We start from the raw sequence: 25,194 nt of genomic DNA on the forward strand, positions 1-25,194 counted from the left end.
TTGTGGAACGGGAACATTTAATTTATTATACAAAGCAACATTCACAAGGAAGGTTATTCACATGATCGTAAAAGCTGGTCCGTTTTACAAGTAAAAAAAAAAGAAGTTTGATGCTGAAACAATAGAAGTATAAAAGAGAAAAGATAAGCTTGTTGAAAACATACACAACGTCTAAACTGCCCTCGCTCAGGCAAAAAATGGAAAGAAATTGTGGCTCCCGCTAAGAGAATCTATTAAAACTGTTAAGACAAGAACTGATATCACAGGGAAATAAGACGAGGCTCAACACATGCCCAAGTTCTACGAAAACAAAAGAAAAAATAATAATAAAAAACTAGACATTTTAGGCAGGGAATTTTATACCTGTACATTGTGTAGGAAATAAAAACAAAGAAAGACTGTGTTGATTTAATGTGCTGATTTCGCTCACTTTTTCATAGCCCTTTCCGTTTCTCCTGTGCAACAGATTCTGAACACCTCCTCTCGATAAAAAAAAAAAACCTCCAGTGCACACAGTCACACATTTATACATGGCTGCACACCTCAGATTGAGATAAGCTGTAAAAATGCACATTATAAATTCAGGAAAGCAGTACAAACTAGCACAAATAGGATTATAACGTGCTAAACAAAATGACAAAATGAAATGAAATCCACAGAGAGCGTTGAGAGTGTATTTCCGTAAGTGTCATTATATGAAATATCTCTAAAAGGGCAATAAATAGTGTTCATATCTCTCAGTCCACCATATTTCAGTCCAGACCTTTGGAAACTCAAAATAGTTTCTTTATACGTTTATTCTGACCTAGAAAACAGACCAGGTTATTTGAATTAAGTCCTAATTATTTTATGTCACCTTTTACATGTATTTGAAGATTAAACCTCTCATTTGATTAGTGGAGTCACTGATCTGTGTCTTTGGTGTTTTGACGTTTAACACATCCATATTGAATTAAAAAGCTTCATTAACCCAATCACGGTTTACCAGGTCAAATGAGAACACTTTAAGCAAACGTTTCATGGCTTAACGGTCTCTTACTTGTGCGGCACTGAGCTGAAGATCTCTTAAACAGTTCATGTAACACTGACTTCACAGATCTGAACAATACAGCAATGCTTACCATCCGATTCCCTCATTTCACAATGCAATGTACAGGCTTTGATACAGCATCTCCTGTTTTCACCCTGCTGTATGAGTGCGTGTTGAAATTCTGATATCATTACTGGTTAAGAAACAAAAAACTCTGATGATGATAATATGGGGTGTTGAAGTCAGTCACACAGGTGGGTCACAGAGCAGCGTAGTGTTTAAATGAGGCACTGGAAAGCTGGATAAAACTCAACTCTGGGTATCCAGAGCACTGCGAGATGTCGTGACAAAAAAGGGAGGGTTTAAACAAAAGGAAAGGATGTTGTAAAAAGACGACAAACAGTTACTTCACAGCTCAAGACCTCTTCAGTCAGGGTGTAAAAAAAAAAAATCCATATTTTATCAGTCTGAAGGTAGGTTTTGGGAAGCGGGCATTAGGAGTGGTTTTTAAAGCGGTGCAGTGTTTTTTTTTTTAGTTTTAGCGCTCTAGTCAGTGTGCTCCCTGGCCACCTCTCACATGATGCCGTTGGTGAGATACTGAAAGCCGTCGTACAGCTTGGTAGTGATGGAACGCATGGAGCCGTCCACCATCTGCTCCACCAACACCTGCAGCTGCTCCTCCGTCAGGTTCATGTGGAAACGCTCCTTCAGGTTACGGATGGTGCTGGAGCCGTGGAAGCAGGGAAGCTGAGAACCTGCAGAACATATAAAAACTGGAATGATAAAGTGTCCTCAGATGAATATAGAAAGACATAGATGCTCCACCCCCAGAAGTTTCAGACAAACAATACCTTGGTGCATGATTTCTACAATCTGGATGACCTTCTCCATGTGCTTGCGTGCAGCGATTAGGCCTTGGAGCATAAGCATCTTATAATAATTGAACATGTCTCCATCCAGACCTCCCATTACCTATGAGATGCACAGATTAGAAAATTCTGTCTGATACCGAGAAGCATATCATTATTTTTACATCCTTCTCTTCATCCAATATAAAGTTTTACTTACATCAACAAATTCACTGGTTAGTTTAAAGGCAGATGTCTCGAAGCCCAGGTTACGTGGAGAGCTGGAAAGGATGAAGCCGAAGTCGATGTGAATGATGTGGCCCTCAGAGTCTAGCAGGATATTTCCATTGTGCCTGTAAAACAAGAGAAAATGGTGATTAGAAATAATAAAAATTATTTTCTTCGGATATGATTCAAGCATGGTCTCACTCACCTGTCCTTGACCTGCAGCAGATAGCAGATGAGACAGTAGCCAGCGCAGCTCTGAACAAAGTTGCGCTGAGCGGTAAGGAACTCCTCTGTATTGAAGTCCCCATGCTCTTGCCGGAAGTAGTCGAGCAATGAAAGCTGACTCTGTTTCTTCACCTGGTGAATGGACACAGCGTTGACCACCGGCTCAATCATACCACTGTCTGAGGAGATGACCAGGATCTTGTATGGTTTGATCCACAAGGGAACCCGTTCTTGTTCCCAGATAATCTGGAAGACCACAGATGGTGAGAAGATCCAGTATAGCAACATATTATGCCTGAGGAGGCCTTGCTTCAAAAAACACATTGTGAACTACTGTTCAAAAGTTAGGGGTCAGTAAAATAAAAAGTTATTAACTATTTTTTATTAAGGATTCATTGATCAAAGGTGACAGTAAAGACTTTTTAATTTATTACGTTTTTTATTCCAAATAAATGCTGTCATTTTCAACTTTCTAATCATCTTAGGATCCTTAAAAGAACAAATCAGTTATATAGTTTCTTTATACATTTATTTTGACCTAGAAAACAGCTCTATATTTAGCCACAAAACTGTTATCAACATTGATAATAATAAATGTTTCTTGCGTACCAAATCGGCAATTAATGTAGCCTCTTTGAGCATAGGAACTTAATTCCAAAACATTTAAAAAATCCTACCAACCCTAAACTTCTCAACGGTAATGTACAATAATATTTTAAAAATTGGCCTATATCCAATATGGTACCAATATATTATGCATCCCAAGATTTAGCCCCATTTTGAAAGACAAAATATAAAGAGTGTAACCTGTAGCTGTTTCAGCACTTGATAGGCGAGAAGCTCCTGTCTCAGGTCATCGCCACATTTCACAATAACAGACAGAAGACGCCAGTAGGGCAGGTGGCCATAGGGGGAGCCCTCCCTTATCCGTCTATTCAACAACACAGGAATGATTGAATCAGACTAAACAAATGATTGAAAATACCAACCATGGTGAAGACAGTCATACACATACCTGACTTTCTCCTCCCATGGTTCCTTTAAGGCTACGGCTGAGGGATCCTCTGGGTCCCTCTTAAATGTGGTGGGGGTGTGGGCGAGTTGCTCGGACAGGCGTCGTCTGAAATAACAAACATTCCAGTTAAATTAGTATTCTCTTTCTTACAGTTTGCAATTATTAAATGCATTGTCTCCAAGTCTACCTGATATCTCCAGCTGCAATAAAAATAGGTTCCTTGCTCTCCTGACTGGTGATGCTATCTACTGAGAACTGGGAAATGTTGTCACAACTGTTGGTGTGGATCTCTGGAAACTTAAGAAAAAAACAAAAACAAAGGTCAGCTCTCTTACAATAGCAAATCTGTAGATGTTGCCCTTATAGACGCTCTGTCCGAGTACCTCCACTTGAAGCTCTCCGATGTCATCCACAGACCATGCCTCGTCATCGTTGTCATAATTGGGAACTGTGGAGAAGCTGCTGGCACGCTGGTCGGGCGTGATGCCACAATCGGGAAGATTCTCTACGGATCGCGTGCTGCGAATCCGTGTTTCCGGGATTCTCACTGGAACACTCGACGTCTCAAAGTTCTCACATTCCAGAACTTCTACGTAGATTAAGTAAGGTGCCTGGAAAAGCACAAAAAGGTAGTTTTTTTCGTTTTTTCATATTCTTTATAAATTAAAAAAGGCAGTTTAACAATGTTTAGAAATGAAATAAGGAAAGAAAGAGTCTTTCAAACCCCATTAGAAGAAACTAATGGATTCTTATCTCAGCACAACCTTACCTTATCCTTCGAGTTGAGCACGACGGCCTGTGTGTGGGGCACACGCACCACGTGGTGGTCAAAAGCAGCCGTGGACAGCCAGACCCGGGCAGGCAGCTTGTGGTTGAGTAGGGACAGCTCTGAGATGAGCCTCTGGGTCTTCTGTTCTTTAGTGGGCAGAGTGGCCAGTCTCTTCCCGATCCCCATTAGAGACTTAATGAACTCCCTCTGAGGGGTCAGCCGCACAGGCTGAGAGCAGAATGAAGATTGAGAGAGGAAATGAAGATGATGGGAAAAGAGAGAGAAAAAAAAAAAAGTCATTTTAACACAAACTCACGTCTATGCAAACCAATTTAGGCATTTGCAGAGGAATTGTTTAACAAAAAAGGTTGCATGATAAACAAAATCTAAAAAATGATTGATAAAAGTACCACTGATTTAAAATGGTACGATACGATATGCAAATGTTGTTACCTGAAAACAATGTGCTGATATTCAGCACAGTTCAGATATTCAGGCAGTGTGACACGACACATAAAAAGCAAAGTGTCATTTTTTCCAATGTTAAAACACATATCCCAGCTAAAAGGCAATTACGAATATATTATATTATATATATGTTTTTTGCATGTTTAATCTATCACTGTCTGATTTAATATTGATATTAGTCAGAGAGTAATACTGAGTAGTACCAAAGCCTAAAATTCTTGAACCGACTGTACATCCAAACTAAACCAATCACTGAATATCAATGGATGTATGAGTAATTGCACATTATTTTTTTTGTTATTCAGCATTGGAATATGTGGAGCAGTGGTCAAAATTTGCATGCATGATCGGCACAGCATGCTAAACTCAAAGTGAAGCATGGACATAAAAAAGAAATGGTGAGAGAGGGTTTTAGCAGCAGCTGACCACAGGGTGGAGCAAGTGAGTCATGAATGAATAGCATCACCTGAAATGAGGAAAAAGTATTAACACAAATACAAATAAAGTCATCCAAGAACAGGAAAATGTGGAGAAAGACTCATCAAACTCCTCCACATGTGCAACCAATGGTTCATAGATGTCAAAGGATACATGGATATATGTAATCAGTGTAGAAGGGGTTACAGAAACAGGACATAAATTAACTTATTTTCCAAAGAACTAAAAGTACCACTTAATCCTTTGCAAATATGAAAAAGAACACCCAAAACACCAATAGAAAGAATTCATTCCACCAAATTAACACTCTTTCCAGAGAATTCTCCTTTGCCAAGATTTGCAAACTCTCTGTAAGAAACCAAAGATCTTGATCACCGAAGCCAAAACAAATCTGCCCCATCTTTATTAAAATTAATAAGCCAAAAACTCTTACACTTAGACACTGATTGATTAAATAGGAGAATGAGAGGAAAACGACACATCCAAATAATTAGGCTAATACAGCTAAAACTGAAAAGAACAACCACACAAAGAACAAGTGTTTGCAAGCATGCCATCAGTTCACTGATGAAGACTTGTATTGTTCATATCAATATGCAACATGCAATAGGCATTTTTCACAAATAAGGTAAAAATTGGTGTCTCGTAACTTAAATTTATAAAAATAAAGGCCCAATTCCTACATCCACTGGAGGACTATTAGATATGCTACATAAAATACAAAATTAAAAGTAGTTCATTTTTTATTATTATTATTATTAAATTATAAAAATGTATATTATTTTTTTTTTTCATATATAGACATTTATGATTAAGCCTTTCATACTCTATTTGTGAATGTAAATACCCTACCATACCCTATTTTCATGTAAAGTGCCAATGTTATGCCCAATTTGTGACATTTGAAAGCATGATTGCAAATCTCGAAGGCAACATTTGAGGGAATCTGTGGAGTCAACCCCTCCTGCAAACAGACACAGCCATCATCCCACCAAGCACAGAGGAGCGTTATTAGACTTGAGAGACTTACTGTACCAGCCTCTAGCTCGAGACTGTCGGAGCTGGAGCTCAGATCCTGGGAAAAGGAAGAGGAGGGTGGGGGGAGTTATAGTGCAAGAGCAGAGGAGGGTGGAGGGGGTCAGAACAAGACAAAAACACATCACAACGTTACACTCATCCCATCTGTTAGAGCAGCAGGCCCTGGCCGTGGCTCCACAGGCCTGAAAATTGTCATGTTTATCTCTGGCTGCTGATGGTGACTTGGCCTAATCTCTGAGAGCTGCTCTGATCAAACCCATGTAAAGCACTGTGCTGGTGGTGAGATGAAGGATTACAGGAGACACACACACACACACACACACACACACACACACCTATACACACTCCTCTGGCAAGGCCACGTCTAACCATTGGATTAGTTTTATCATCTGCATATTAAAGTAAAATGGCTATGATTTAAAGAAGTCCAAACATAAACCCTTATCAGAAAATGAATAAAACGTTTACAGCATTAGCCTGTATTTACTGTAATAATACACAGCACATTCAACCAATGAGCTTTCCCATTTGGTGTGGAAATACCTCAGAAATAATGGTCACTCGTGACAGCTGGTTAGGACATGAAACAGGTTAAGAACATGAAACAGGTTTAATTACCAAGGTTGCTTGAGACGCAGCACAAAGCATGAAAACTTATACAAACATTAAAACTCCTATCATCATGTTGTTAATTATCCATATAATAGTACTACTGTGTTATTATAACATACATACATATATATAGACTATATTATATTATTGCAAAAAAAAAAAAATCGTGTTAGGCTGGAGTGTGTGGACATGAGACACAGATACATGTTATGCTAGTGCCACTATTCATTATTGCAGTGGTTCCCAATCCTGGTCCTGGAGAACCCCCAAAACTGCAAATTTAGATGTCAGTATGCCACCAGTGTATCAGCCAACGAGATAAATTGGCCACCAGTATTTATCGACCGATTTTTCCATAATTTGCAACATTTGCATATCTGCTATATAAGGAAAAAGCCATTATAACAAACCAATGGTTTATTAATTACCTGCGTGAAGGCACTGAGCTGTATGTCTGTTGCATAATCCTACCACAGCTGTCTGCAGTTTAATGCTAATCAAATAACAAGAGACCACATACTTTTTATATACTAAATAACTTCTGTAACTTTCATAAGTGTGGTGGACCTCATCTGAATGATGATCAAAACTTTACTGATGTTTTATTTTTTCACTCCAGAAAAATCATCATAAGAGCTAAAACAAAACACAGCATGAGAAGTGCATTAATTACACAAAACGCTTATAACAACTAACAGTAAACAAATATATACAGATCTCATGGGGGGGTGCTTAATAAACTGACAAACTTTAAATCCGAAGAATAGCGTGCTCCATAGGAGCACTGGAAAACCTGTCAAAATAAGAGTCCCATCTTAGTAAAGGAGATCTCATACATATTTAAACTTACAAATAAAGATTAAAAATGTAGACAAAAACAAATTAGAAGATTAATCATAATAAAGACTGTTACAATAAAGAAAGATTAATATGTATTTAATTTATACAGTGAAGTGTTATTTTACATCTGTTTACTTTATTTTTGAACCTGAAAACTGTTAAACCTACCTAAAAATCACTGCTTATTTAAGCCTCTGAGGTCTAAGGGTATTGTGGGGGCCTGGAGAAGTTTTGTCATGCCCTGACATTTGTGCTTTCTCCAGTTGCTTATAAACATCTAAATGGCTAAAGTCTAATATCACTGTAATCAGCACAAACTGGGCTATAATAATAATAATAATAATAATAATATGTGAGCGGCATGTATGTACATGATTGTGTTTTTAAGAAAACAATGTTTATGCGTGGTTAGTGAAAAACAAAAAATTTTAAATGACTTGAATAAGACAATAAAAAACATACAGAAAATTGGTTTCCAGGACTTTTGAGAACTGGAGCTTGTAGGCTACAATTTTTCTTTTTTTAAAAATGTGAAAATCATCTTGTTTACTCACTCATAGAAAACAATATATTGTAACATTAAAAAAACAAAACAACACAATAGTTTCTGCAAGGGCCAAAAAAAAAGGAACTATGGAAACATCCTGATTGTTGAGCCATGGTCTATGATGTACTAGTTGTTTATGCAAATAAACAAATCCACACAGCCCACCTGGCTGCACGAACTAAAGTGCAAGCACAGTGAGCAGTGGAGCCTGACTAGCCCCTAAATCAGAAAGCTGCCCCTTAACATCCTGCACCTTAGAAAAGCAAGACTCGACCCTTCCCCTCTGACATCTGGCAAAAGATAGCAGCGCATCCAAGCCAAGTTCTGCCAGGCTTCTTCCTCAGCAGCATATGATCAGTGGCTACCTAAGCTGCTTGCCACCCACCTGAAACTCAACAGATTGGCACTTGTCATTACAACCCTGCACTGGCCACTAATAAACATACTTTGCATCCAATTTGCACGGACCTAACGTTGTTCTCCAGGGCTGTGTAACAGCTGTTGAACAGCTGTCATGTCTCAGTTCTCAGGGAGTGTCATACATCGGTCTTGCTTCAATTTTCAGGGAATATCAAGCAGCTGTCATGTTTACTTGTGCCTCATCCAGCAAACAGTCACTTTATAATTCAGTCTTGTTTACAAGATCCTGTGGAAGCAACTCTAGCACAGGCAACTCTTGAACAGACAAGCACCACTTAGAAAATTTATAATAATAACCATAATAATAACTGACTCATCCCTTGTTTTCTTTTTTCCCCCTCCTTTTCTTAAAAAGAAGAATCAAGGTTACAGTGGCTTTTGATCAAAAATTGGCCCCATTCATTTCCACCGTATGCTCTGATTTAATTGGCATGATGGGGTGAAACAGGGGTCCATATTCCACATAATAACACCGGGGTCCTTCTCTCATGGCAAACCTCTATCCTGACAGACTTTCAAAAAAAAAAAAAAAAACCCTAGGGAGATGATATGCTTGGTTTTATCTTTCTAGAATAAATCTAAAATCTTCACTTCGAGGAAGGAAGAAAAAACAACACGCTGAAATATTTACACAGTTAGCTTGAAAAACTGCAGCATAGTGTGTAAATAAATCACAGTGGATCGGTTAATTTATCAGTGCTGTTTGTGTGGGATATAAAATGAGGCTCTACACCTGTTCCACCAATAGAAAGGTGAGCATGACACAATGCCCAAAGCTATACAAACAAGAAAAGATAGATAATTTCTTTTTATAATGCACATTCATGCCCAATATAGAGTTTATGGATTTTCATTTACATTATACAACTGTTCTTCCTTAAATAAAGGCCATCAAGGCTTTGAGCAAACCTTTAAAGGCTAATGTTTGTTCCGGCTTAATGCAATTCACAGTAGACACCTACAATGTACTTCACAAGGTGGAGTTATTTAAACACAAAGTGGCATTCCCACGTTACCACCTTTATTTCTCAAAAGAAGTTTTCTAGTGTGTAAATGGCGTGGGGGAGTTGTGGAGCAATGCATTTCATAATAGCTGATCTTTACTCTATTTACCAACGGAGTGGCTCACTGCCATGTTAATGGTGACATCACTGTTGCTATAGCAGCACATGCTGCACCAAGATCACGTTCAGAGAAAGAAAGAAGGGAAGAAAGTATGCTGCAGGAAGATAAAAGAGGAAGGCAAGTGATCATGTCCACATGCCTGAATGTCAGAACAGAGGGTGTGTGCTGTGCGACGAGGTTAAAATGAAGAAAATCTGAAGTGAGCTCTAAAGTTCCACATCACAGTAGAACTTGATCCATGATAAGTTATTGCATAATGTTCTGCTCTGCAGCTTCACTGATACACTATAATGATCTGAACACAGAAAAGACAATAGGCAGGTCAATATGCGCTATTCTAATATCCAGGCTGTTGAAAAGCTGTTACATAAACTCTTAATAACAAAGCTTAATATAAATTAAGACATATTTGCTTGGCCAATTAAACTAACTGGATAAGACAAGCTGTGGACACACATCTGTAAGAATCACACTGACACCCACAAATGAATAAATTTTCTTATTAAAACATTTACTTAATACTGTCATGACAATGATTCCAAACCATAAAGCCTTATTAAAAAATAAATACAGCATGTATTATGGTAAATTGTAACTACTCTCCAATCCCCTTGACCACACAAATTAGCCTGCTATAAAAGGGAACAAAGATAAATGGACAATTTACACTTCCATTTGGAGTCAGTTATTATTTCAATTTAATTAAAGCTTTTATTCAGAAAGGGTGCATTAAATTATCAAATCTTATATCTTATACAAAATAATATGGTACTTTTGAACTTTCTAATTTGGAAAAAAGTGTCCTGAAAAAAAATGTACCATGGTTTCCAAAGAAATTTTAAGCAACACTGTTTTTTTTTTTTTTTTTAAATAAACATTGTTAATAATATAAAATATTTCCTGAGCCACCAACTCAGCATATTTGAAGGATTTCTGAAGGATCATGTGATCCAGAAGACTGGAGTAATAATTAACTTCCGAAAATTTGATTTTACCATCAGATTAATAAATTACATTGTAAAATTTATTACAATGAAACAGTAATAGTAAATTGTGAAAATAGTATTTGTTCATACATGTGCAGTCTTTGCGAGCATAAAAGCATCTTAAAAAAAACATTTAAAAAAATCTTACCATTCCAAATCTCACTTCTAAATGGTGTATATGTACATTGGTCAATATTTGTTAATTTGGTCCAATTAAAGTGCTTGTTAAGTCATTTAACAGTTCCAAATTAACTGAATAATAATTGTTAAATTTCTGCAAATAAATTGTGTAGGTCTCATCTGCTGTGATTAAATCTCATCTGCTGTTTAATGTCAGCCACCAGGAAACTCCCGTAATGAGTAATCTGATTTATGTGGTATAAACAGGATCTGATCTGTCTGTCACACTGACCTCGGATCTAATCCTGGAGCTGTGAATCACAAAGTGCCACTTATTAGAAGCATGAGAGGTGACTTAGTGGCATGGCAATTAGTCCTGAGAACTATCATCATGACTGTGCAAATGAACACAAACAAAGAGGGGCTGTCTTAACAGAAGAGCTGCAAAGCATCATTCTTCTGGAATCAGTCAGCATGGGTAGTTAATTATTTTCTGAGAGCAAAAAAACTAAAATTTATTCATCCCCCTGCTGGCTTCTGCCTTCACTGTGATTAAAGCTGAAAAATGTAAATTCATAAGTGACATGGCAGACCAACTCAAACACGCTAAAGCACCTTTCACACTGAGATTCTGGATAATACATAGGTAATGTGTCCCGGCAATTGTTCCATGATCGTTTGATTTTGGTTAATTCACGCTGCCAGTGATTTCCCGTGATATGTGCGTGCGTTCACACATAACCTGTAAAGGTCCTGTAATGACACGTGACCTCAGAATGTAACGTGTAATGTAAGAAGTAAAAAGGACAGGCACGTAAAATTTTTACTTAAGCTGGTGAACGATCTCAGCTTCAGCACAGTGAGGAACTACCTGATCTCGGTTTCATTATAGTTTGCACTTATTTAATGGTTGTGAATGTTGATCTGCCTTAAAAAAAAAAAAAAAATAGTAAAAGAGTCGCACAATAATGTGCGTCATCACTACAAAAAACACCCTTTACGCAATTGGTTCTGGCTTTTGTTCACACAGAGCTCGTTCCGGAACTGAACCTGGCAATGTTACTAGGACCCCAAACTGGGATCGATCCCAGAATCAATCCTAGGACGTGTTTGCGTTCACACTGAAGGCAATCCGGCAATGTTCCAGCAATTTCCCGGTTCCAACGTGCAGTCTGAAAGGGGCTTAAGACGATACATCTCTGTTCCAAAACCTAGTGAGCTAACCCATCTAGACAGCATTTTAAAATCTTGACACGGAAACAGCAACACATGTGTTCTTCCATATTGTGATTTAAAATAAAATAAATGTAGGGTGGGTACTTGGTTCTATTCGTTGGTTGTTGATTGACAGATTTTAAAGTCGATTGTAAAAAAAAAAAAAAAAAAGTTGGAGTTAAGCAGACTAAATTATTAATAAATCTGTTGTTTCAATGGAAAATCAAGTTATGACATTCTGATTAAAACTTATGAGGTCTACAGTTTAAAAACATATGCATAGATGAATCGCTCATAATGAGATCAATAACCTGCATTTAGAACATAGAAAAACATGCATTTCATGTCAAAATCAAGGAAAAATCTGTTCTTAGATGCCTTGTTTGGGCTGAATTGTAAAGCACCATTACAAATATACAAGTTAAAAAGTTAATCGAAAAAAAGGCAATATTTCATTCAATTAAGATGAGAGCTAAAAAAATCTAACATTTCTAATGATGCTTATTAGATTAGTCAATATTAATTTAGCAGCATTGTAATATGGCCTAAATGTTTATCAGAATCATTTGTAAGTTGACTCTCCCATTCTTTTTCCTTATGGGTGCTCCAATTCATTGGCTACCAATCACGATGGCAGTCTCTATATCTCTATAACAGTCTCTATAAAGGCTGATTTCATAAACTGTCCTCAAGCTCCTAACGTGCCTGTTGTGAGAGGTTTAGCATGATATGCACCAGCACCGTCTCAACCTTTCTCCAGCGCAGGTAAAAGAATTATAATGCTGAAGATGAGGTGCAATTTATATTTCTTTAGTGAAATTACTTACAAAGTAATAAGAAATATTCTTGTAGATGTAATTTCACAAACAACGTGAGTGAATCACCGTGCGCTCTTTCTCTCTCCCTCTCAAAATGCACAAATGGATTCATATCACCACATCGCATCTGAACTATAAGCAAACTGCACACTGCACAGTTGACACAGGAATTGTCACTTGCACAATTGAGGCAGTGTCACATCGTCACTAATGTTTATAATTTGCCTTTCTTTTTGTCTTGCCAGTGTTTAAACTATCCAGCACTTGCACGCTCTTCAGAGATAAATGCACACTCAATTGAAAAATGAAATGTTTATAAAAATCCTGATTTGAGCATCACTTTAAATAAATTTACATGATAAAGACAAAGCTTCAAAAAGATCTGTATCGGTGATCGTATTGGCAGAAACTGCTTCTGGTGATTGGCTCCAAAAAGCACCCTTACTTTTTCCATAAAAGAGCACTATTTTATGTAGTTGTTACATATGGTAAATCAGTCACTTTTTAGGTTCGATTTCAGTAAGCAACTACATGAATATTTATTTGACAGAGCTTGTCTGAGTGTCAGCACCACATCAAGTGGAACATCGAATGGCCTTTTCCAGTGCAGCCATAGAAACCACACAAATCGGAGTTGTTTGCCTTCCGCATTTGCATGAAACAGCTGAGAAACAACATCCGTGGGAGGTGGAAGCGATGGCCAGAAATGGTTAATCTAAAAGCAGCTTTCATGTAACTAACTAGGTAAGCATGCATGTGAGTAACAAGTGTCTCACCTCATCCTGGCAGGCCTCTACTTTAGGATTGCTGGCAGTTCTCTTCAGGTTGCTGCTGAGGCTGATACTGAGGGTGGCATCTGATTTGGAGCGTTGGTGAGTGCGTTTGGAGGGTGAGAGGCTGTGTCCGCTCATGCCCTGACAGTGATGGAGGGGTGGGGGGCAGGAAGGGGGAGGCTGTGGCATCTCCCTGCGGATGCGCTGGCTGGAGGGCTTGAGTTCATCTGACAGGATGAGTTTACGCAGTTTGGTGCCACGGGAGTGGCGCTGCGTGGAGATGTGCATGTCAGAAGAGTAGGCCCCCAGCAGCCAGGCGCACTGCAGGGAGAAACTGATGCTTTGCCGGCAGCGGTGCACCACATAGGGCTTGATGGCATCACCCACATCCTCATCCATGTGGATGTACATATTGAGCAACTGGGGCAAATAGAAGTCAACGTCTTCGTTCCGGAAGCTAAAGAGTCGATTGCCAATGTAGGCTTGCACGCCAGGCTCCTTGGAATTATAAAGATAGGAGATGGCCATGGAGATGTCAAACAGCTTGGACTCAAAGAGACGCAAGAGCAAGGACTGCTTAGATGAGTTGTTCTTTTGACGGCACCGCACATTCTTCAGAGGCTCTGCTTCCTCCTCGCTGATCTTGGGAGGTTTTCTTCCATTGGTGGACTCAGGGTGTGATGTACCATTCACCAAAACTGGTTCTGAGCTGGCTGAAGATACCTCTCCATCGGCCTTTAGGAACTTCACCTTTTGAAGCACCTCCTGGCAGGCTTTCTTAGCCACCTCAGTATCGATGACCAGGATGGGTTCGCCCACTCCCTCGGATATGACATCTAGAGGGGGGCTGGAGGTGGGCAGGCCTTCACTGGTGCTCGGGCTGGAGCTGGGACGAGGGCCAGAGGAAGGAGACGAGGGCAGGGACAGCGAGGAGGTGGTGGAGGTAGAGGAAGCAGATGGGCTCTTCTGTAGCTCCTCAAGCTGGGCAGGGGAGATCTCCAGCTCTGTGTCACCCATGGCCACACACTGCTAGGCCACTGCAGAACACAGAGAGACAACAAAACACAGATTTAGTAAAAACAACAGGATGGCAATCACAATTCATATAAAATGCTGTAATGTGAAATTTATGAGTAAATAGACAATTTAGCAGGACAAATGTGGGGTGGGACTTTTCAGTGGTAGAGCAATTACCTACACTACCATTCAAAAGTTTGGGGTCAATCATTGGTTTTTGTTTTAAGAAATAAGTACTCTTATTCAGCAAGGTCACATTAAATGAATAAAAAGTGACAGTAAAGACGTTTTCAAATGAAATCCTTTTCTTTTGAGCTTTCTGTCCATCAAATAATCATATGCAGCCCAATTGCTTTCAACATTGATAATAATAATAAGAAATGCATATTAGAATGATTTCTGAAGGATCATGTGACACTGAAGACTTGAATAATGGCTGATGAAAATGTTGCTTTGCAATCACAGAAATAAATGATATTTTAAAATGTATGAAACTTTGAAATCATTGTAATATTTCACAATATGAATGTTTTACTGTATTAATGATTAAATACATTATGCTTGGTGAGCATAAGATACTTCTTTCAAAAACATTTTTTACAAATCTAAGTGATCCCCATATTTTGAATGGTGATGATGAAAACTTCTTGCTTATGTAACTCTGATGAGTTATGCACAATATGAACAGGAACAGTCATTAAGACAGTAAACAGGGAAAGTCTGATTTCATTTTGCCTTGAAAATATCAACTTACATATAAAAGTCCGAGAAATCAGAGAACAAAAAGATGTTTTGACCAACATGTGACCAAAACATTCAAATATAAAATTCACAATAAACCAGAGGAACAGGCTTTTTTAAGAGCCACTTCCCCAGGGTCACGCTGTCCCACTGATCCACAGCTACGCAGAACAGCGAAATAATCCGCCTCCAGCAGATTACCTCACCATTACCAGCAGGCCAATATCAGATAAAGCAAAGCATCAGTGTCAGATTCCACAAAGCTGCTACATTAAAAACCTATTGTACGTTAAAATAGATCATGTTGTCAGAAAGAGGTAGTTCACCACATAAAGTCACTTCTAGAAGTACCCATGGTTCTACTGTGATGGAAAGTCCTCAAGTTACAATGGAAAGTAAGATAAGTCAGACCTGAATAGTTTAGTTAAATGAAAGACAAATCAGCATGAAAAGTGTTTGTTCTTAGATGACTGAAATTTAAGAGCAGGAACAGAAACTGCAACAGATGAAATCAAAACCGATTCTGAAAGCAGCACACGTCAAATGGTAGAGACTGAGTCAGGTCTCCTCTCACATATCACATGCTGAATGCATCTCTGGTGGATGGTTTAATCTAAACTGACAGTTTATATGCTGTTCTAGCTTGCCAGCTCTTTCTTCAAGTTAAATCCTGTGAAACTGGAAAAACATTGCTCTACAACAAGCCTAAACTGATAACAGGAAGAGTTGCAACACTGATCCAGACTAACCACAAGCACAGGCCTATTTCTATTGTTCGGTATCAAAATGTTTCACGGAACTTCTCCGATTGCAATGGAAAGAGTAAATTCAATCAGCCTTTACCCGGAAACGTGAGAGGAAGACATGTAGATCATGAACGATCAGTCTCAAGAGACTCCTTCTGTCAACACTTTATTATCCCAAACCATTATTATCTAACTGTTTGATGAAACCCTTGAGTTAGATTACAAAACTGCTACAGTATATATAAACCACGAAATCCAATAATCTTGAAATCAAACTCACTGAAACAGAATCAACAAACTTAATGCCAGGTATATAACGTTAATGGCTATCGGTATCTATAATTTTGATTTATGTGACGCATCAGCTGGTTTGATCAGGACATTATTATCTAGATTAGCTAAAATAACAATGCTTAACTAGTTAATCAACTTGCCATAAAAACACACTGTCAATTTTATTTATTTTTATGTCACGTAACGTTGAGTTAGTTGAAAGTCTACAGACAATTGACAGTACAAGCACATCATGCTAAATATTTCCATTTATGGCAGCCCAAACTCGTAATAACATCCATATTTCTTCTCTGATCTGCTTTATAATCAAAACATTAATTGTTTTGTCCTACTTCAGACGTTAAAAAGTAAGCAGTCTATCAGTCAGATGACTTTTGCACTCGTTAGCATCCGAGCTGTTTAGCTGAGACCTTTAAGAGACACGTCGACTACTTTTCTCTGGTAGGGCTCAAATAAATGCTTGCCTTAAAAACAGTATAATAGTATGTGTAATGAAAAAGAGCATAATTTAATTAACAATAGTTATTATTAAATGTGCAACTGTTATGAAGGCCTGAAAGGATAAGCTCATAAAAACAAACGGATGCTATACCTAGCCAAGCCGCTAACGCAACTTCTCTACTTTATAACGTTCTTCTACTTTTGAACCGACTCAAGGAATCATCTTTATAAATGACTTACCTTAAAATAAACCCGGTGAAAGCTTAAATAATCGGTTTATCTGTGTTTTAACTGCCCCATTTGGGAGCCGGGGTTCTCCTGTTGCTGAATAGCCGGTGTGGTTCACTAGGAAAGTGAATGGAGAGATGACAGACACGCCGGGGCTGCCCACATCAACTGCCTGATTCCGGCATACAACACGTAACGTTACTGCCTGTCTCTCAAAAAACAAAAGTGCTGCCTACCAAGACAGCATTCTGGGGCGTTTAGGCAATGGCTACAAATGCTGTCTAGATAGGAAGCTCGCTAGACTTTGAGACACATCTAAAGAGGGTGATAATAAACATTAGGTTATAAAAGGTTAAACACATTAGCTGTTGAAAACGAGTCGTTTTGATTCTCATTTATAAGAATAATAGTAAGAATTATTTTATTACACACACACGCACACAATCATTACAGCTTCCGATTTAATAAGTCAAAAGATGACATTTAATTTAATACATGTTAGTTTTTATTAACCATTTGACATATTTCTTATTTTTATAGTTGTACTGTAGTTATTTATTATTACAGGGGGAAAAAAAATTAAACCTTTTTATAAATACTTCTCATAAAATAATATTTGTCCCTGTCTTCAGACTTGGAAAGAACATTTCATACTTGTGTACTACAATGGCAATAAACAAAACTACCTTTCTTTAGTGGTGTAACTCCTGGAAAAGTGTTTGTTTTTTGTTCTTTTAGGGGTTTGAAGCACTGTAATACAAAATAACTAACTGCTTTATTTCAGAACGTATACCTAATAGAATTCTTTCAAATATGTTCACTTACAGTGATGGTGATTGTGTGCACTCACTCTGTGCACTTGCACCATGTGTTCAAAATCTACTTTGCAATGCTAATGATTCGGAAAGCCCTTACAACAACAAATGAGAAAGCCTTTGAGTTCACTGGAATACAAAGTATCTATAAAAAAAAAAAATGCAGAAAGCATATAAAGACAGCAAAAATATATTTTTATATTTGAGAAGTGATTTACTATTGTAATCACTAATTGCCACAATATAATTAAGGATTTAGTCCATATGTAGATTAAACATGATCCTCATACTGATTATCTATTGTATCTCCACTCAGTTGTGAAAATATGGGAATGATAATTCTCCCACTTGGAACGTAATGGCTTGGCCCCAATTTCATAACCAGATATCAGAAGTGCAGTCTCCACCAGGATATCTGAGCTCATGGGCAAGTGCAGGACCATGTGGTTCTGCTCCGAAATCCACAAGGAAATTCTCGTTGAGCTTCAGGCCGCCTTTATCTGTGTCCACGTCAATCTGCATCATGACTGACCCCTCCCTCAAGAGAAATAAGATGCACGTTCCAGCATAACAAACAAATCAGAGGTAACTTCTAAAACCATTTATATAGCCTCATTTCATAATCTTTAATATACAAAACTTAAGAAACATTACAAATTAAGATTTTTTGACTCACTTGACGAGGTCAGGGTAGAACTGCTTGTCCCAGGCACTGTATAAAGAGGTGGTGACGTACAGTCGTCTTCCATCCAAACTAAGCTGGAGCATCTGAGGGCCTCCCTGCACACGCTTTCCCTGATAAGGAAATGGATGTTTTAATCTCCAACAAATGATGTGATCTAATTGCTCTGGTTAGGTCTGCATGACCTGATGATCATCTGTCAATTAGTTAATGAACAACAGAGGTGGGTAGAGTACCCAAAAACTTTACTCAAGTAAAAGAACTTCTAGAAATATTTCCTCTCTTAAAAGTAAAAGTTCTAGTCTGAATAGTTACTTGAGTAAGAGTAAAAGAGTATCGAATAAAAAATCTACTCAAGTAGTTAGTTACTAGTTACTTTGGGTCATATATACTGAGCCTATTTTTATTTAGATATGTAGATAAAATGTATGTAATGTGTGTGTGTGTGTGTGTATAAATGTATATATTTCATCAGCCTTTACTCCAATTTATGTAATTTATTATAAAACCCTGTCTGTTTACTTAAGTAACAGATATAGGTTTCATGACATAACATATTTTTATTACGACTAACTTTATATTAAATGTGAATTTAACATTGAAAGTTAATGTGATATAAAAATTGCTACTAATCTTTCATTGATCAGAAAGAGAGCAAATAACATTTACATTATTAAAAGATCATTTTCACTGACAGTCTGGAGTTCAATCACTCTCAGAAACTCCCATTAAAATCACTGAAACTGTTTACACTGTGAAATCAATATCTTTCTGATGAGAGAATTCACCAGAAAGATGTATTCAGTCAGGTACGAGTGAAGGAAGCACTGGGATTTTAGTGATGACTCATCTGAACACCTTTGATTTGCCATTGCATTCAAAAGCTCAACAGAATCGTGTGTGATTGGTTATAATGCACAGCGATGTAAAAACGCATCTATCTCTGGCTCAGCGCCAGCAAGAGATCACAGATCTGAATTTAGCAGCTGATGATATGACTTGCTGAAGGTACTCGCACCGGTGTGATTGTATTAAAATTAATAAAATCTTAATCGGCTATTTTTTGACTTTTGGAAGCTGCATTCAACTTGACTCCCCTCTGTTATAAGCCATACACGTACAACAAACTAATGTCACAGTGGTATCGTGTACTGTAATCGAATGTAGCCCAAGTTATTACCTGTTGAACACATACATATAATAAGGATCTCCATCGCAAGCAAATGATGGCCTTTGCAGATTTGCTTTCTATTCAGTACAGTTCCATAGCCATGTTTTCAACGCTGCTGATGTTCATAAACATTACAACTCTGAGTCCGACACAAATACATATTAATTCATGACATTTTGATATTTTAAAGTCTATAGGTTGACATTAATTCAGATATAAATTTAATAAAAAAATAAATAATAATAATTATCGATTTTCAAATATTGCACCTGTCAAACAGTCTATTTTGCCGTCAGTACTGTTGACGGTGTCCTTTATCAGTAAGCGTAGGTGTGTAAAAAAAGTTGATATTGTTCTCATGAAGACAAGAGCCTGGTCTGTCAACGGCCTCCCTCTATGTCACCTACAGCAGCAGCAGCGCGACAGAGTACGCTTCTGGTGTGTAAAGACACAGTGTGTCACCGGCCTGAGTGAACCACTTCAGACGCTCACCGCGTGCGGCAGGGAACTGAACGAATCATTCAAACTGATTCATGAACCAGTTCACTCGTTTGCCAATTGGTTTGATCAAGCCTTTGAACAAAATTGACTAAAAAGAATGAATCATTAGGGAATGGGCATCGCTCATTGTCCAGAGGAAAGTAGACGGCGCATTTGGAATAAACTGAAGCATTTATAACATGTATTGCATTAAGATAAAGGGTAACACTTTAGAATAAGGTTCCATTAGTTAATGTTAGTTAACTATGTTCGTTAACATGAACTAAGCAAGAACAATCCTTCTACAGCATTTATAAGTCTTAGTTCATGTTAATTTCAACATTTACTAATGCATTATTTAAATCAAAAGTTGTGCTTGTTAACATGAGTTAATGCACTGTGAATTACCATGAACTAACAATGAATAACTGTATTTTCATTAACTAACATGAACCAAGATGAATAAATACAGTAATAAATGTATTATTCATTGTTTGTTCATGTTAATTAATACATTAACTAACATTAACTAATGGAACCTTATTCTAAAGTGTTACCAGATAAAGTAACGAGAGGAGCATCGCCCACAGTAACGAAGCAAAAGTACAGATTTCCCCCCCCCCAAATTTTTTTTACTCAAGTAAGAGTAAAAGTACCCATTTTTAAATATACTCCAAAAAGTATTAGTTACCCCCAAAAATTACTAAAGTAAATGTAACGAAGTAAATGTAACTCGTTACTACCCACCTCTGGTTACCAACACCTTTTTAGGCTGCTTTCCTCTAAATAATGGCTAACTTAAATGTGTACGCAGAGCTCACATGAAGCACCCTTGGAAATTAAAAAGTACCTTCAGTATCCGTGGGGTTGGCTGGCTGTTCAGTTCTTTGTCCTGCAATACTTTCACTGGTCCATCTTTCAAAATGCTACCCCCAAGGAAGACCTTAAAATATTAAATGCAAGTTCTATTGTACTGACACTTTATTAGTCTTTGACATGACTTTAGAAATGTAGACAAAGGTGTCTTGATCCTGCTAATCCAAGCTGTTTTACCTGACCAACCATACGTGGATTCTTCCTGTCAGTGATGTCATACTGTCGAATGTCTCCATGCAACCAGTTACTGAAGTACAGGAAGCGATCATCCAGTGAGATCAAGATATCAGTAATGAGACCTATGCCAAAAATACACCAATAAATGAGTGTTATCATTTATTTAAAAAATATAGAATTTCATTATAGCAGATTGTCCAGGAAAAAATTAAATTTCTTTAATTTATTTTATTTTTTAAACTTTTTTTTACATTAATGCAGATTTTCAAATTGGGGTTCAGGGAAAATTTGAGCGAAAACCTCTCAAAATTATAGATATCTATTTCAACCCAGTTATGTATAACAGCCCTAGTTTTGTTGTTGTTTGTTTATATAACACTAACAATATTTAAAAAAAAATATAGCAACATTTATGTTTTAGAATGAGGGTCCTTTGCTAAAGGGATCATTATATTTAGTTGGGTTACTGTTGTCAAAAAGTCTCAAAACTATACTATAGAACTTTTTATTCCATTTGGTTATTACCATTTGTGAAATTAAATTGCACATAATAATTATTGTTTGTTCATTCCCCGAGTTTTTCCATTAAAGGGAATGTCTAATGCTATTTCATGCATTCTGACTTTTTTTTACACTGTTAAAGAGTTGGATTCTCATGCTAAACATGGCCAAAGTTTAAAAAAACTAGTTGGACGTATGATGGAGTATTTCTGTTCCCAATACTCTCCTTCAGGGTTCGCATAAGTTTCAGACAGTGTTTTTTTTTTTTTTTAAGTATAGCCTTGTAAGACATCATAAAGGGCGGAATTTCTTGTATGGGAACTCGTGCACGCACACATCAACCAGAGCCAAAGCGAGAGCATGCCCATCATCATGCGTTGTTCAACTATGGAAGTCATCGGCAGCGCTAAAAAGAAAATACTTAAAAAGGATTTGCCATTTTGTTTTCAGACCACGAAATAAACCATATCACCTAAGAAGTGTGTTTTTGGTTGTAGAGGAAAGATAACCTTGTTCAAAACCCAGCTTTAAAGGGGGGGTGAAATGCTATTTCATGCATACTGAGTTTTTACACTGTTAAAGAGTTGGATTCCCATGCTAAACATGGACAAAGTTTCAAAAATTAAGTTGTACGTTTGAAGGAGTATTTTTGTTCCAAAAAAACCTCTTCCGGTTTGTCACAAGTTTCGGAAAGTTTTTTTCGAGTATGGCTCTGTGTGACGTTAGATGGAGCGGAATTTCCTTGCACGCGCTCCCGTATAGCAGAGCACTGCGAGGCTGAGCACAGCCTGATCAGAGCGAGAGCATCGCGAAAAGTCACAAAAGAAGTGTGTTTTTGGTTGCCAGGGCAAGACAACCCTGCACAGATTACCAAAAGAGAAACAGCATTAAGGGACCAGTGGATGGAGTTTATTTTTACAGAGCATCAACGGAGTTGTGCAAGTGTTTTTGTTTGTTCCCTGCATTTCGGATTGCACGTCGTTTATTTCTTAAGGATAATGCAGTCCCAATGGAAAAGGGTCACGATTGTGTGTTGGAACCACAGGCAGTGAGTAAAACTGCTTCAAATATCTCTGTGTTGTTAACTTAGCTATCAGCGCGTAAGCACATCAAGTAAACAACATGCGATGTTGTCATCAAACTGCACTTTCCACATGTACAGCTTAAAAAAAAAAAAAAGGCCGACATAAAGTGGAACTTAGTCATTTTCCAAAACCGCTAAGCAAATATATACAGTTTCAGTACATACCACATAGCATACCGCCTTTGCTGATGCTGCTCTTGTTAAATTTCAGCCTCTGGATCTGTGTCACAGCTTCCACATGCTCTCAACTCAAAAGCCTACTCGCGCTCGTGATTCTTTAGCTCCGCCCACACGTCACGCCTCTAGGCGCTCGTGTTTTTCCGGGAAAAATCGGTACAGACTATCTTTCTCTTATGAATATAATAAAAATAAAGACTTTTTGGAGTTATGAAGGATGCAGTACTACTATATAGGTACTCAAGATTAACAGGATATTGAGTGAAAATGAGCATTTCACCCCCCCTTTAAGGGAACAGTGCAATTTTTTTCGCTGGGGCAGCAATGGAGATGTCCAAGTGTGTTTGTTTGATCCCAGCATTTTAGTGACAAATGCTTTATAAACAAATTAAATCAAATTTAAGTCAAAATTTTGGTTCCTGTCTTATGTCAATGTCACAACTTGAGGTCGATCACCATGCAAAAGCTTTGGATGCTCGTGACTCTTTAGCTCCGCCCACTGCACACCTCCAGGAGCTCGACTGTTTTCGGAGAGAAATGGTAAAGCTGTATCTGTCTTTTATAAATCTGACAAATCTGAAGACTCTTCAGAGATATGAAGGATGCAGTACTATTCTATGGGTACTCAAGATTACATTACATTGGCAGAAACTGTGTTATGTCCCCTGTAATAATTAAAAAAAAATTTTTAACTACACAAAAATTAAACTTAAATAAAAATGAACTTTAGAATGTTTCTAAAAGTACTCACCTGGCATTTCAGGAAGAGCCCAACCTTTCACCTTTTTGCTTGGAATTTGGATCACTTTCTCTGCTGCCCAGTCCCCTTTCTGTAAAATACAAGATGTGAAGCTAAAAACATGTCTCGTTTAAAAACTGGGGAGGGTGGGGTAGGGGGCTATAAAACGGTCCTTTAAACCTTTTTTAAGCCTTTTTAAAAAAGGTTAGATATTTTAATGCAAGTGCTTTTTATGTACTTGCCCGTGTCTTGTAGAAGCGGAAGACTGTGCTCTGAAGAGCACAGCCCACAAATCCTTCAGCCGCATCAGGGTCATGCAGAAATCGGATCTCCAGAGGAATAGCACCCTCTTCCCCAAGATCCAGAGTCTGTATCCGCTTGTGTGTGGTCCAGTCCCACACATGGAGGCGCTGTCCATAATGACCTACAGACAGATCTGATCATCACTGCCAGTCAGCTACAATGACTCTTGTACATACGTTTGAAAATGTACATACCAGCTTTGACATCTGCAGGGTCGAAGCCATGTCCCAATGCTTTTGGAGCTCCCCACTCAGTGCTGATCATGACGTTGTGGCGAGGCTGGTACCAGAAGTCATAACCAAATGGTGCTGCTTCACCTGGTTGCTCCCAATTTCCAATGACTTCGAAAGTCTCGCCATCCAACAACACAAAACCACCTTAAAATTATTATAAATAAAAGGTAAGCATATATGTGTACTGAAAATACAGAGCTGTGAAAACAGCATCTTACCCTTGCCATTGCCAGAGGGATCACCCATGGTACTGATCATGATTTGGCCACTGCCTAAGCAATGAGAAGTGTGGGGGTTGGCAAGACCGCATTTCCAGAACAGATCTATGGGCTCGACCATCTGGAGGAGGAGAGAGATGGAAGGAATTCATAGGCTTGGTGAGAACAAAACATTCTTAAAGTCGATAGTCCCGATTAAGGTAGGTAGTAGGTAATGCATTACAAGTAACGCAAGTTATGTAATCAGATTACTTTTTTTCAAGTAACTAGTTAAGGAACCCATTACTTTTTAATTTACAAGAAAATACCCAAGTTACTTTTTTTAAAAAGTAACGGCAGTTACTTTGTTTCCCATTTATTGACTGACAAGTCTTCTGTCCCCATATTGGGAGAAATCGGAAGTACAGAGGTGTTGTGTGCACTGTGTGAACATGATGTAGTTCTAAATGTGAATGTTAATTAATTCATCCCACTCGCAAAAAAATAAATAAAAAAAACAACAACAACCTGATTTAGTATTCATCAAAATGAATTAAAATGTGAAATGCAAACTCAGAATATGATGCAAACTTGCAATAAATAAATGTTAAATAACACAAATGTACCTAATCCCATTTTATGAACCAATGTCTTTGCTAATGACCTTTGAAGATACTTCAATACACACTAATAAGCAAAAAATACTTTAGATAAACTAAAAATTGTGCTTCATGGTTTTTTTTTTTTTTATTGCTGAAGAGTGTTGAACCTTCTTCT

General features: G+C 37.8%; 2 protein-coding genes across 5 annotated transcripts in view; both read right to left on the reverse strand.

Annotated features, from left to right (window-relative positions):
* LOC113059746 (phosphatidylinositol 4-kinase beta-like) lies at positions 1 to 18,575 on the reverse strand. 3 transcript variants are annotated; one of them, XM_026228307.1, is made up of 12 exons: positions 16,995 to 17,171; positions 13,519 to 14,552; positions 6,052 to 6,096; positions 4,116 to 4,343; positions 3,730 to 3,957; positions 3,534 to 3,643; positions 3,347 to 3,451; positions 3,139 to 3,262; positions 2,312 to 2,577; positions 2,099 to 2,231; positions 1,882 to 2,002; positions 1 to 1,785 (listed from the first exon to the last, which is right to left on the reverse strand). In XM_026228307.1, the coding sequence occupies exons 2-12, from the start codon at positions 14,530 to 14,532 to the stop codon at positions 1,604 to 1,606; spliced, it is 2,556 nt and encodes an 851-aa protein (XP_026084092.1). In that variant the 5' UTR covers positions 14,533 to 14,552; positions 16,995 to 17,171; the 3' UTR covers positions 1 to 1,603. The 3 variants fall into 3 exon arrangements, with proteins under 3 accessions (XP_026084092.1, XP_026084091.1, XP_026084093.1); XM_026228306.1 differs by lacking the exon at positions 16,995 to 17,171 and adding an exon at positions 18,474 to 18,575 and having other exon boundaries at positions 1,571 to 1,785; XM_026228308.1 differs by lacking the exon at positions 6,052 to 6,096 and having other exon boundaries at positions 1,571 to 1,785.
* Positions 17,426 to 25,194, reverse strand: part of LOC113059747 (methanethiol oxidase-like) — a 12,796-nt gene continuing 5,027 nt past the window's right edge. For both annotated transcript variants that reach the window (XM_026228309.1, XM_026228310.1), the window contains 8 exons: positions 24,439 to 24,559; positions 24,182 to 24,364; positions 23,927 to 24,108; positions 23,697 to 23,775; positions 21,184 to 21,305; positions 20,981 to 21,073; positions 18,474 to 18,592; positions 17,426 to 18,335 (listed from right to left, as the gene is read on the reverse strand). In XM_026228309.1, the coding sequence (XP_026084094.1) occupies positions 18,173 to 18,335; positions 18,474 to 18,592; positions 20,981 to 21,073; positions 21,184 to 21,305; positions 23,697 to 23,775; positions 23,927 to 24,108; positions 24,182 to 24,364; positions 24,439 to 24,559 (1,062 nt within the window). In that variant the 3' untranslated portion in view covers positions 17,426 to 18,172. The remainder of the gene's footprint in view (positions 18,336 to 18,473; positions 18,593 to 20,980; positions 21,074 to 21,183; positions 21,306 to 23,696; positions 23,776 to 23,926; positions 24,109 to 24,181; positions 24,365 to 24,438; positions 24,560 to 25,194) is intronic.

This window comes from Carassius auratus, chromosome 41 (genome assembly GCF_003368295.1).
Source record: "Carassius auratus strain Wakin chromosome 41, ASM336829v1, whole genome shotgun sequence".
NCBI lineage: Eukaryota > Metazoa > Chordata > Actinopteri > Cypriniformes > Cyprinidae > Carassius > Carassius auratus.

Coding starts and splice junctions, on each gene's coding strand:
- LOC113059746 (XM_026228307.1), bottom strand. CDS start 14,532: ATGGGTGACACAGAGCTGGAGATCTCCCCTGCCCAGCTTGAGGAGCTA. Junction 3,644..3,729: donor TCGGAGAGCTTCAAGTGGAG/GTACTCGGACAG, acceptor TTTTTTCTTAAG/TTTCCAGAGATCCACACCAA. Junction 2,578..3,138: donor AAGTGCTGAAACAGCTACAG/GTTACACTCTTT, acceptor GTGGTCTTCCAG/ATTATCTGGGAACAAGAACG.